This window comes from Schistocerca piceifrons, chromosome 1 (assembly GCF_021461385.2).
Source record: "Schistocerca piceifrons isolate TAMUIC-IGC-003096 chromosome 1, iqSchPice1.1, whole genome shotgun sequence".
In the NCBI taxonomy this organism is placed as follows: domain Eukaryota; kingdom Metazoa; phylum Arthropoda; class Insecta; order Orthoptera; family Acrididae; genus Schistocerca; species Schistocerca piceifrons.
The window spans coordinates 921711176-921724982 of record NC_060138.1 but is presented as its reverse complement, the minus strand read 5'-3'; the positions used below and the strand labels follow the sequence as shown (position 1 = coordinate 921724982).

The 13807-nt window shown below is 45.7% G+C and overlaps 1 protein-coding gene across 1 annotated transcript in view; it reads right to left on the bottom strand.

The window, feature by feature from the left end:
• The window catches only part of LOC124776526, a 128818-nt gene that overhangs the window by 13235 nt on the left and 101776 nt on the right, over nucleotides 1-13807 (bottom strand). Inside the window, exons 4-5 of the mRNA XM_047251556.1 lie at nucleotides 10366-10768; nucleotides 6449-6913 (exon numbers count right to left, since the gene is read on the bottom strand). Of these exons, the coding sequence (XP_047107512.1) occupies nucleotides 6449-6913; nucleotides 10366-10768 (868 nt within the window). The remainder of the gene's footprint in view (nucleotides 1-6448; nucleotides 6914-10365; nucleotides 10769-13807) is intronic.

The following is a 13807-nucleotide window of genomic DNA, read 5'->3' as shown; positions in this document are numbered from 1 at the left end:
AGTCCGCTGTCCAGCGTGCAAGGGTACTGTTCAGCCTTCAGATGCTGGGCTGGTCACTGTGTAATCCTTGGAGATCGGTTATGACTGGGACATACTAAGCTGGCATAAGAACAGCGAATTTCCAGTTACGTTCGTGTCTCTCAGTTTTTGGTGGAAATACACTTTTGAAAAGCCGTGGCAGGAAACAATAATTTACTGTAATATGGTATTTGGAGAGTTGGATATTGTCAATGAAAACGCTTGAACTATGCATATGAGGCTGAAAGGCATGAGTGGTAATACAATTACATGGATTTGTTTCGGAGCTGGAGAAGGAGCTTTTATGGAACCAGCAAATTGGGACGCAGCCAGAAGCCCACATAGGTGTAGATTACGAGTAGCGAATCTTTTTCGGTGGAGTTTCAAGGTGTGAGGAGCTGAAGTTTAAGAATGTTAAGTGTTACGGCGTAAAGTCAAGCGCGGGAACGCCAGTCGTGAACGATATCGCAGAGATGGCTGTGGGAAGGCGTCAGCCAACTGCACGCTGACCGCCCCTCTAAAAAAATGGTTCAAATGGCTCTAAGCGCTATGGGACTTAACATCTGAGGTCATCTGATCGCCCCTCTCCAGGACGACAACGCGACAGCAGCGGCCTCTATCCGAAGAGAACATAAGTGACGCGCCCGATTGGATGCAGCTCAGTGGAAGAAAAGCTTCAAGACTAGCGACCTGAATAGAAGCGTCAATTGTATTACTTCACTTGTATTAGCATTGTTATACTGAAGAATCTTGTTTATTTCGTATGTCGCCCTTTGCTTGTGGCACATCTATGTAATTTTGAAAGTTAAGTATTGTCATTTACTTTTCGTAATAAAACTCATTAACACGATTTGTTTGAATTGTTTGTGTAGCCATCCGTGAAAGCAGGATTCCTAGACAACGAACATTTCATGAGTAGGCAGGATTTGATATTAAGTGTATCAGATCGGGAGTGAGTGTACTTCAGTGATCAATAAAGCTGTTACGCCAGTATGGAAAGTTGCGGAAGACTTTGAAAGTTCGTTCCATTTCGCAGGCGCGTATTTCCGCTTAAGCCATTGGTTTCTAGAGGAGTGTTGGATTTTCGTGAGTGATCACATGTTTGATAAGAAAAGGCTGTGTAGTCGAGCCTGGGACCATTATGTCTAATAGAAAACACTTAATTCAGTTCGTTCCCGAGGTAACTATACGTGTGGAGTTTTTTGTGTATTTTTTCCGTCTTTTGTCGTTCAACTACCCGTATTGTCTTGTTTTATTTATCGAGATTGTTAGTGCGAGTTGCTGGAAACAAGGTGGATGTTGGTGGAGTGACTGTTTACAGTGCACGTTTCCAATACAGTCTTCGGAGCTCTACACGGTTAAACTGCTGCAGATCATTTGTATAAGGGTCAGTCAAACGGAAACAAGAAATTGAAAAAAGTAGGTAAACTGGTTATCATTTCGAAAGTAATCGACTTAATTGTTAAAATATTTATCCCACAATGTGATAAGGTGGTCAGGGTCTTCATGTGAAGCTGTTTGCGGCTGCCTGGGAAACACGATTGTACCCATGCGTGCACCTCTTCCTCCGAAGCAAGTCGACAGCCACGAATGTGTTCCTTCAGGGTTCCAAAAACATGAAAATCGCATGGAGAGATCGGGGCTTAATGGAGGATCTGTAAGGAGTTTCCAGTTAAATTTCGCAACGTAGTCGAAACAATAGGCACGCCAGCTCCGGGAAAGACCCGCTACTCATTGAATTTCTGCAACACATCTCCACAATTAACGCACAGCGGTACGTAGACATTTCCCACTTCACATAGAGTCCAAACGCCCAGATATGATGACGGACGGCGTCATTCTGCTGCAGAATAATGCCGGCCAACATGATGCAAACGTTACTCCGATTACACTGCAGAAGTTTCGCTGGGAAGCCCTTACACACTCTCCGTTAAGTCCCGATCTCTCGCCATGCGCTTTAATAATGTTTGGAGCCCTGAAGAAAGACATTCGAGGGCGTTGATTTGCTTTGGACGAAAGGGTGTACGCCTTGATTCAACCATGGTACAGTCGGCATCTCACAGTGGAATATATATATTAACAATTACAACGATTTGTTTTGAAATAATAAACAATGTAAATACTGTTATCCATCTGTCTCGTTTTCATTTGACTGCCCCTTATCAGTGATCTAGGAGAATCCAGTGTCGCGGTTCCAAGCTACTCTGGATTCCCGAATTTACAATGTAGCAGTGCAGAGGGTTATTCCAGGTCAGATAACAAACGTTTCCTAGTAAATATGCCGAGCCCTACGTCGTGTAATTTGTCTTAAGTTTCGTGTATCCCTTCATTTACGTTCCTACGGGGCTTGCATACGGAAGTGTGTAACGCTGCAAATAATTACAGGGTGTCCGCGGAAGAATGGTGAGTATTTAAGAATACGGTAGGTACTATCATTCGAAACAAAAATTTCTGGTAAATATGTGCTGTGAAGTGCATACTTTAAGAGCTATGTGAAACACATCTCTTCTTCTAAACACGTACTCATAGCTCTTAAGATATGCATTTTAGAGCCCATGTTTGCCAGGCATTTCTTTTATTGCTTTGGTGCATGCTACCCCTTCGCAAAATATTGAAAGCAAAGAGCTTTTAGTAGAAGCGATTAGTTTCAGAGTATCGAAGATGAAAAAGTGCTCATAATACTTAGTGTATGCATTTTAGAACTAATGTTTACTAGACATTTTTACTCCAAATGATGTTTCAGTCATGTCTCTGAACGTTAAACGTTCGTTATGGGACACCGTGTATATGTTAAAAGTTCGGTATAGAAATGAACGGATAATTTCAAGCGATTTTATGTAGTGGCCAAAAGGGTCAGTTAAGTCACATGGGAACCAACTTTTATTATGTAGCGTTTAGGTTTTGATGAACAAAACATTTTTGCTATGAAGGAAATGATTTGGAATAGATCCATTAGTTGCAATTATAGTTGCACTCTACCAAAACTATGGTTCGATAGTTTTGGTACACTACATACATGACACAGTAAATAGTAAGATTACCGGTAGTGTTTTTAGCATCGGTAGGAAAAGAAACGTAAATGAACGTGTAAGGGAGAGACTGGGAGCTTTTATGTAACCCAAGCAGTCACTAGTGATGCAAGTACAGCTTACGTGCACAAACTTTAAAAAATACGTATGTAATTATTGCTGATATTTTGTACTCAATAGAACGTTCTTGATTATTATCAAATGATAAATGCGAGATTGTTTATGAATAACATGGATCGTATTTATTTACGTTGGTCGGAGTATTCATCCACATCTACATTTGCATCTACATCTAAGTGGATACTCTGCAAATCACATTTAAGTGCCTGGCAGATGGTTCATAGCACCACCTTCAGAATAATTATCTCTCATTCCAATCTCGTACACCTATATCTTTCCATCCGAGCTCTGATTTCCCGTATTTTATTATGATGATCGTTTCTCCCTATGTAGGTCGACGTCAACAAAATATTTTCGCTTTCGGAGGAGAAAGTTGGTGATTCAAATGTCGTGAGAAGACTCTGCTGCAACGAAAAACGCCTTTGTTTTAATGATGTCCACTCCAAATCCTGTATCATTTTCGTGACACTCTGTCCCCTATTTCGCGGTAATACAAAACTTGCGGCCCTTGTTTGGACTTTCTCGATGTACCCCGTCAATCCCATCAGGTAAGGATCCCACTCCGCGCAGGAGTATTCTAAAAGAAGACGGACATGAGTAGTGTAGGCAGTCTCTTCAGTGGATCTGTTACATTTTCTAAGTGTTTTGCCAATAAAACGTAGTTTATGGTTAGCCTTCCCCACAATATTTTCTATGTGTTTCTTCTAATTTAATTAATTCGTAATTGTAATTCCTAGTTGTTTAGTTGAAATTACGGCCTGTAAACTTGACTGATTTATCGTGTAACAGACGTTTAACGGATTTCTTTTAGCACTCATGTGGATGACCTCACACTTATCCTTATTTAGGGTCAATTGCCAATTTTCACACCACACAGATACCTTTTCTACAACGTTTTGCAATTCTTTTTGATCTTCTGATGACTTTACTGGTCGATAAACGACTGCCTCATCTGCAAACGATCTAAGACGGCTGGTGAGATTATCTCCCAAGCCGTTTATATAGATAAGGAACAGCAAAGGGGCTATAACACTATTTTGGGGAACGCCAGAAATCACTTCTGTTTTACTCGATGACTTTCTGTCGATTACTATGGACTGTGACCTCTATGAAGCGATGTTTGATATACAGGGTGGTCCATTGATAATGACCGGGCCAAATATCTCACGAAATAAGCATCAAACGAAAAAACCACAAAGAACGAAACTCGTCTAGCTTGAAGAGGGAAACGAGCATACACAGCACACGCCCGTTGGGCATTTTGATCACAATAGCCATACATCAACACGATATCGACCTTTTCCGTAGTTGGTAAACGGTCCATTTTATCACGGGCAATGTATTACGAAGCAGATACCGTCAGCACTGGCGGAATTTTACGTTGTACAACGTACTTATACTTTTGTGACTATTACAGCGCCATCTATCACAAAGCGAAAAAAGTGGTCCAACTAAAACATTCATATTTCTTTACGTACTACACGAATATGTAATAAAATGGGGGTTCCTATTAAAAAAAAACGCAGTTGATATCCGCTTGAACTATGGCAGCGTAATCTAGCGGGCCAACCATAGCGCCGTTTCCCCCTTCATGCTAAAGTTTCGTTCTTTGTATGCAAAATGTGTGTCTCAACTAGACAAGTTTCGTTCTTTGTATGCAAAATGTGTGTGTGAACTAGACAAGTTTCGTTCTATGTATGCAAAATGTGTGTGTGAAATCTTATTGGACTTAACTGCTAAGGTCATCAGTCCCTACCCTTACACACTACTTAACCTAAATTATCCTAAGGACAAACACACACACCCATGCCCGAGGGAGGACTCGAACCTCCGCCGGGACGAGCAGCACAGTCCATGACTGCAGCGCCCTAGACCGCTCGGCTAATCCCGCGCGGCCGTTCTTTGTAGTTTTACCTTTGACGCTTATTTCGTGAGATATTTGGGCCGGTGAGGATCAACGGACCACCCTGTATTTTTGAGTTTACATATTCTCACTAAGGTTTTTAGACGGTTTACCTCTTGCGGTTTTTAAGGAAATATAGTAAGACACAAATCGCATACATAGAGAATGCAATCGGTAGGAGGTAACGTCCAATAGGTATGCAACACACCTAAAGTACAGACAACACGGTTACGACGTTAACTGACAAAATCTGCTTGGACATATACAGTAGTCTAGTTCAAATGGGTCTGGGCACTATGCGACTTAACTTCTGAGGTCATCGGTCGCGTAGAACGTAGAACTCATTAAACCCAACTAATCTAAGGACATCACACACATCCATGCCCGAGGCAGGATTCGAACCTACGACCGTAGCGGTCGCTCGGCTCCAGACTGTAGCGCCTAGAACCGCACGGCCACTCCGGCCGGCAATTGTTGTTGTTGTTGTTGTGGTCCAGAGACTGGTTTGATGCAGCTCTCCATGCTACTCTATCCTGTGCAAGCTTCTTCATTTCCCAGTACTTACTGCAGCCTACATCCTTCTGAATCTGTTTAGTGTATTCATCTCTTGGTCTCCCTCTACGGTTTTTATCCTCCACGCTGCCCTCCAATACTAAATTGGTGATCCCTTGATGCCTCAGAACATGTCCTACCAACCGATCCCTTCTTCTAGTCAAGTTGTGCCACAAACTCCTCTTCTCCCCAATCCTATTCAGTGCCTCCTCATTAGTTATGTGTTCTACCCATCTAATCTTCAGCATTCTTCTGTAGCACCACATTTCGAAACCTTCTATTCACTTCTTGTCCAAACTATTTATCGTCCATGTTTCACTTCCATACAAGGCCACACTCCATACAAAAACATTCAGAAACGACTTCCTGACACTTAAATCTATGCTCGATGTTAACAAATTTCTCTTCTTCAGAAAAGCTTTCCTTGCCATTGCCAGTCTACATTTTATATCCTCTCTACTTCGACCATCATCAATTATTTTGCTCCCCAAATGGGAAAACTCTTTTACTACTTTAAGCGTCTCATTTCCTAATCTAATTCCCTCAGCATCACCCGATTTAATTTGACTACATTCCATTATCCTCGTTTTGCTTTTGTTGATGTTCATCTTCTATCCACGTTTCAAGACACTGTTCATTCCGTTCAACTGCTCTTCCAGGTCCTTTGCTGTCTCCGACAGAATTACTGCCGGCCGGCAGTAGTCTAGTCTTATTCATTGTAGTTTACAGAATCCTTTACAACTCTAGTTGCAATTGATATTGGGGTTATGTAGAGCGCGGCGAGTTGAATGGAATTACATGGCTGCGTGCTTTTCGTGGCCCTCACCTTAATGGCGCAGGGCTCTCCCACGCGGTGCACAGCGGCGGTGGCGGAGGCGGCGGCGGCCGCGGCGGCGGCGGCCAGGGGGCGCCACCAGAGGAGCAGCCGCAACGCCTCGGCGCGCGCCGCCTCGTTGCGGAACACGTAGATGGCGGGCGTGACGCAGCCGGAGGAGAGCGCCAGCAGCTCTGCCAGCCGGCGGCACTGCTCGGGCACCGAACCCGGGCCCTCCGCCTCGGCCTCGTCGTCGTCGTCGGCGCCCTGCCACGTGGCGGCCCACGCGTCCGCCAGCACGGTCGCGAAGAAGAGCGTCCAGCAGAGCAGAAACGACGCCACCACCATGGCGGCCGTCTTCACCGCGCGGCCCTCCTCGCGGAACAGCAGCGTCGACAGGCTGGCGTTGGAGCAGCGCCGCTTCGTCTGCGACAGCTGCGACAGCGGCGGGTTCTTCCCGGGCCGCCGGCACCCTTCCTCCTGCCGAAGCGAAAGCGTCGCGCTCTCAAGGGCACCAGCAAGTGGCAGTCATAGGAGTTCTATAAATGTCTTTGTGGGTGTGGTGCTCGATCCACAGGCGGATGGTGCTGTCTTCGAGATACTTACAATTCGAGCCTCGGGATTCGGCTGTCAGCGGGAGTAGAAATGTAGAAGTGAAGGAGTGTGTGGTTTAACATATCACTTTGGTGAAAGTGATCAGTTGCCCCATGTCTTTCGGTAATCGAGGTGTTAGTTAAGTAGTTAGTTTAGATACGCGTAATGGGCTCCGAACTTTGGTTCTTCCATGCATGTTCTTGAGTCTGGTTCGGCGAAGCTACCTGCAGTACGAGGCGACAAGAGAAATATTTTCATCGCGATGTTGCACCTGTTATATGGGAAATTACTGCCCACCATCGCCGTCCCGGGTCGGAAACTTGCGAAGGACCATGGAATCTACGAGATCGTGCAAATAATGGTGGCTTCACGATAAATGAAGTCACAATACGTCAAATAAACCAGAAAGGGTGGGGATGGCTCTCTACAGACAAGCATTCTCCAATTAAAGTCCGCAAACTTCCTGTGAATGAGGTGTTCTGAATTATAACTTCAAGAAACTATATGTATATACTAAAGCGCCAAGGAAACTGGTACAGTCATGCATACTCAAAGACAGAGATATGTAAACAGGCAGGACACGGCACCTCGGTCGGCAACGCCTATACAAGACATACAAGACAAGTGTCTGGCGCAGTTGTTAGATCGGTTAATGGTACTACAATAGCACGTTATCGAGATTTAAGTGAGTTTGAACGTGGTGTTATAGTCGACGCACGAGCGATGAGACACAGAATCTCCGATGTAGCGATTACGTGGGGATTTTCCCGTACGTCCATTTCACATTTCACGAGTGTTCTATGAATATCAGGAGTCCGCTACAACACCAAATCTCCGACAACGCTGCTGTCGTGAAAAGATCCTGCAAGAAAGGGACCAACGACGACTGAAGAGAGTCGTTCAATGTGACAGAAGTGCAACCCTTCCGAAAATTCTTGTAGATTTCAATGCTGGGCCATCAACAAGTGTCTGCGCACCGTCCAACGAAACATAATTGATACGGGCTTTCGGAGCCCAAGGTCCACTCGTGTACCCTTTACGATTGCATGACACAAAGCTTTACGCCTCGCCTGGACCCGTGAATACGGACATTGAACTGTTGATGAGTGGAAACATGTTGCCTGGTCGCACGAGTCTCGTTTTAAACTGTATCGAGCGGCTGGACGTGTACGGGTGTGGAGACAATCTCATGAATCCATAAATCCTGCATGTCAGCAGGTTAGTGTTCAAGCTGATGGCGGCTCTGTAATGATGTGAGGCGTGTGCGGTTGGAGTGGTAGGTGACACGTACGTAAGAATCCTGTTTGATCACCTGTATCCATTCATGTCCATTGTGCATTTCGACGGACTCAGGCAATTCCAGCATGACAATGCAACACCCCACACGTTCAGAATTGCTAAAGAGTGGCTGCAGGAACACTCTTCTGAGCTTAAACATTTTCTCTGTCCACCAAACTCCTCAGACAAGAACATTATTGACCATTTCTGGAAAGCCTTGCTACAAGCTATTCAGAAGAGATCTCCATTCCCTCGTACCCTTAGTGGCGTCTGTTCCCTCCAGCATTACTTCACATATAAGTCGAGTACAAGCCACATCGCGTTGCGGGACCTCTGCGTGCTCGTGGGGGCCCTACACTATATATGGCAAGCGTACCAGTTTGTTTGGCTCATCAGAGTATTACTAGACCAGGGAAGTGCTATTAGACTACGAAATTATGAATAAAATATGTAGGGTATTGCTACATGAATAGACTACTGGGCACTAAAATTGCTACACCAAGAAGAAATGCAGATGATAAACGGGTATTCATTGGACAGATATATTATACTAGAACTGATATGTGTTTATATTTTCACGCCATTTGGGTGCATAGATCCTGAGAAATCAGTACCCATAACAGCCACCTCTGGTCGTAAAACTGGCTTGGTACGCCTGGGCATTGAGTCAAACAGAGTTTAGATGGCGTGTACATGTACAGCTGCCCATGCAGTTTCAACACGATACCACAGTTCATCAAGAGTAGTGACTGGCGTATTGTGACGAGCCAGTTGCTCGGCCACCATTGACCAGACGCTTTCAATTGGTGAGAGATCTGGAGAATGTGCTGGCCAGGGCAGCAGTCGAACATTTTCTCTATCCAGAAAGGCCCGTGGAGGACCTGCAACATTGCGGTTGTCCATTATCCTGCTGAAATGTCGCGTTTCGCAGGGATCGAACGAAGGGTAGAGCCACGGGTGGTAACACATCTGAAATGTAACGTCCACTTTTCAGAGTGCCGTCAGTGCGAACAAGAGGTGACCGAGACTTGTAACCAATGGCACCCAATACCATCACGCCGGGTGATACGACACTATGGCGATGACGAATACACGCTTCCAATGTGCGTTCACCACAATGTCGCCAACAACGGATGCGACCATGGTGATGCTGTAAACAGAACCTGGATTCATCCGAAAAAATGACGTTTTGCCATTCGCGCACCCAGGTTCGTCATTGACTACACCGTCGTAGGCGCTCCTGTCTGTGATGCAGCGTCAAGGGTAACCGCAGCCATGGTCTCCGAGCTGATAGTCCATGCTGCTGCAAACTTCGTCGGACTGTTCGTGCAGATGGTTGTTGTCTTGCAAACGTCCCCGTCTGTTGACTCAGGGATCGAGACGTGGCTGCACGATCCGTTACAGCCATCCGGATAAGATGCCTGTCATCTCGACTGCTAGTCATACGACGCCGTTGGAATCCAGCACGGCGTTCTGTATTACCCTCCTGAACCCACCGATTCCATATTCTGCTAACAGTTATTGGATCTCGACCAACGCGAGCAGCAATGTCACGATACCATTAACCGAAATCGCGATAGCCTACAATCCGGCCTTTATCAAAGTCGGAAACGTGACGGTACGCATTCCTCCTTACACGAGGCATCAAACGACGTTTCACCAGGCAACGCCGGTCAACTGCTGTTTGTGTATGAGAAATGGGTTGGAAACTTTCCTCATGTCAGCACGCTGTAGGTGTCGTCACCGGCGCCAACATTGTGTGAATGCTCTGAAAAGCTAATCATTTGCATATCGCAGCACCATCTTGCTGTTTGTTAAATTTCGCGTCTGTAACACGTCATCTTCGTGGTGTACCAATTTTAATGGCCAGTAGTGTAAATTGTGTACTCTTGTGGATTGCAGGTATTTATTGACTAAAGCTCGTATGTCTTGTTGTCGCTTGTTATGATCCATCGACGTTTACACTTCGATGATGAAATCGGAATTAACATGACGATTTGCAACATCCTCCTGTGTGTGTGTGTGTGTGTATGGCTCACCTTCCTGGCGTCGCCGGCGTGCTGCGGCTGTGGCTGCGGCGGCTGCGGCAGGTCGAGCGACCCGCCCCTGCTGCCGCCGCCGGAGCCGACGAGCTCCCCCGGGTTGGTGGAGACGCTGTGCCGGCGGGTGCGCTCGCTGTTGCGGTGCGCGGCCTTGTACATGCGCGCGTAGATCCAGCAGAGGGCGCACAGCGGCAGCGCGAAGCCGGCGGCGAACAGCGCGAGCGCGTAGGCCAGCCGGAAGGCGTGCGAGCGCGCAGACGGCCCGCAGCCGAGCGGCGGCGCGCCCGGCCCCACGGGTCGCGGGCCCAGCACCGGCGGCGCCGCCAGCAGCGCCGCGCCCGCCCACGCCGCCACGATCATGCCGCGCGCGCGCCGCCGCGTGATGGTCATCGCGTAGTGCAGCGGGCTCAGCACCGCGCTGCGCACCAACACGGCACACGCGCCGCTGTCAACCGGCTGCACCTCTCACGTTGCGCACAAAGTTCACTCTAACATGTTCTACACCTTAAACGCGTCAGACACCCTGGTATTTCATTCTCCTTTTTATTCACCACACTTAATCCATTGATATGATAGGTCTAACACTTTGTGTTCTGCCTTACGGCAGGTCTTATCATGGGGCAAGCCTCGGCAGAGAGGTCCACCGCATGAGCGTCTAGGGAAGTGATTCCAGTGGTGCTTTCCCCTTGCCTTCCACTGGTGATGATGAAATGATAATGTGGACAACACACAACACAACACCCAGTCCCCGAGCGGGGAAAATCTCAGACACAGCCGCGAATCGAATCCGGGCCCCTTGGCGTCACTGACCGCCGCGCTGACTACTTAGGTATCGGGGGGGGGGGCGATGATAGATCTAACCAGGAAAGTACTTAGGCTCGAACAAACAGATCTGCAATGTGCTGGTGGGTGTCGTTTTTCAGCAAAACTCTGCAGTCGTGCTCTAGATATCACTGTAGATGTAATTGTAGACGCCATACACAATGCAGCAATCTTAACTATAAATGTAAATGCGAAAAGTCAATAAAATGCTCCGAGCAATATGTTGTTGTTGTTGTGGTCTTCAGCTCTGAGACTGGTTTCATGCAGCTCTCCATGCTACCCTATCCTGTGCAAGCTTCTTCATCTCCCAGTACTTACTGCAACCCACATGCTTCTGAATCTGCTTAGTGTATTCATCTCTTGGTCTCCCTCTACGATTTTTACCCTCCACGCTGCCCTCCAATGCTAAATTTGTGATCCCTTGATTCCTCAGAACATGTCCTACTAACCGGTCCCTTCTTTTTGTGAAGTTGTGCCACAAACTCCTCTTCTCTCCAATTCTATTCAATACTTCATCAATAGTTATGTGATCTACCCATCTAAACTTCAGCATTCTTCTGTACCACCACATTTCGAAAACTTCTATTCTCTTCTTTTCCAAACTATTTGTCGTCCATGTTTCACTTCTGTACATGGCTACACTCCATACTAATACTTTCAGAAACGACTTCCTGACACTTAAATCTATACTCGATGTTAACAAATTCCTCTTCTTCAGAAACGCTTTCCTTGCCATTGCCAGTCTACATTTTATATCCTCTCTACTTCTACCATCATCAGTTAATTTGCTCCCCAAATAGCAGAACTCATTTACTACTTTAAGTGTCTCACTTCCTAATCTAATTCCCTCAGCATCACCCAACTTAATTCGACTACATTCCATTATCCTCGTTTTGCTTTTGTTGATGTTCATCTTATATCCTCCTTTCAAGACACTGTACATTCCATTCAACTGCTCTTCCAAGTCCTTTGCTGTCTCTGACAGAATTACAATGTCATCGGCGAACCTCAAAGTTTTTGTTTCTTCTCCATGGATTTTAATACCCACGCCGAATTTTTCTTTTGTTTCCTTCACTGCTTGCTCTATATATAGATTGAATAGCATCGGGGAGAGGCTACAACCCTGTCTCACTCCCTTCCCAACCACTGCTTCCCTTTCATGTCCCTCGACTCTTATAACTGTCATCTGGTTTCTGTACAAATTGTAAATAGCCTTTCGCTCCCTGTATTTTACCCCTGCCACCTTCAGAATTTGAAAGAGCGTATTCCAGTCAACATTGTCAAAAGCTTTCTCTAAGTCTACAAATGCTAGAAACGAAGGTTTGCCTTTCCCTAATCTTTCATCTAAGATACGCCGTAAGGTCAGTATTTCCTCACGCGTTCCAACATTTCTACGGAATCCAAACAGATCTTCCCCGAGGTCGGCTTCCACCAGTTTTTCCGTTCGCCTGTAAAGAATTCGCGTTAGTATTTTGCAGCTCTGGCTTATTAAACTGATAGTTTGGTAATTTTCACATCTGTCAACACCTGCTTTCTTTGGGATTGGAATTATTATATTCTTCTTGAAGTCTGAGGGTATTTCGCCTGTCTCATACATCTTGCTCACCAGATGGTAGAGTTTTGTCAGGACTGGCTCTCCCAAGGCCGTCAGTAGTTCTAATGGAATGTTGTCTACTCCCGGGGGCCTTGTTTCGACTCAGGTCTTTCAGTGCTCTGTCAAACTCTTCACGCAGTATCGTATCTCCCACTTCATCTTCATCTACATCCTCTTCCATTTCCATAAAATTGTCCTGAAGTACATCGCCCTTGTATAGACCGTCTATATACTCCTTCCACCTTTCTGCTTTCCCTTCTTTGCTTAGAAATGGTTTTCCATCTGAGCTCTTGATATTCATACAAGTGGTTCTCTTTAATCCAAAGGTCTCTTTAATTTTCCTGTAGGCAGTATCTATCTTATTCCTGGTGAGATAAGCCTCTACATCCTTACATTTGTCCTCTAGCCATCCCTGCTTACCCATTTTGCACTTCCTGTCGATCTCATTTTTGAGACGTCTGTATTCCTTTTCGCCTGCTTCATTTACTGCATTTTTATATTTTCTCCTTTCGTCAATTAAGTTCAATATTTCTTCTGTTACCCAAAGAGTTCTACTAACCCTCGTCATTTTACCTACTTGATCCTCTGCTGCCTTCACTACTTCATCCATCAGAGCTACCCATTCTTCTTCTACTGTACTTCTTTCTCCCATCCCTGTCAATTGTTCCCTTATGCTCTCCCTGAAACTCTGTACAACCTCTGGTTTAGTTAGTTTATCCAGGTCCCATCTCCTTAAATTCCCACATTTTGCAGTTTCTTCAGTTTTAATCTACAGTTCATAACCAATAGGTTGTGGTCAGAGTCCACATCTGCCCCTGGAAATGTCTTACAATTTAAAACCTGGTTCCTAAATCTCTGTCTTACCATTATATAATCTATCTGATACCTTGTAGTATCTCCAGGATTCTTCCATGTATACAACCTTCTTTCATGATTCTTGAACCAAGTGTTAGCTATGATTAAGTTATGCTCTGTGCAAAACTCTACCAGGCGGCTTCCTCTTTCATTTCTTAGCCCCAATCCATATTCACCTACTATGTT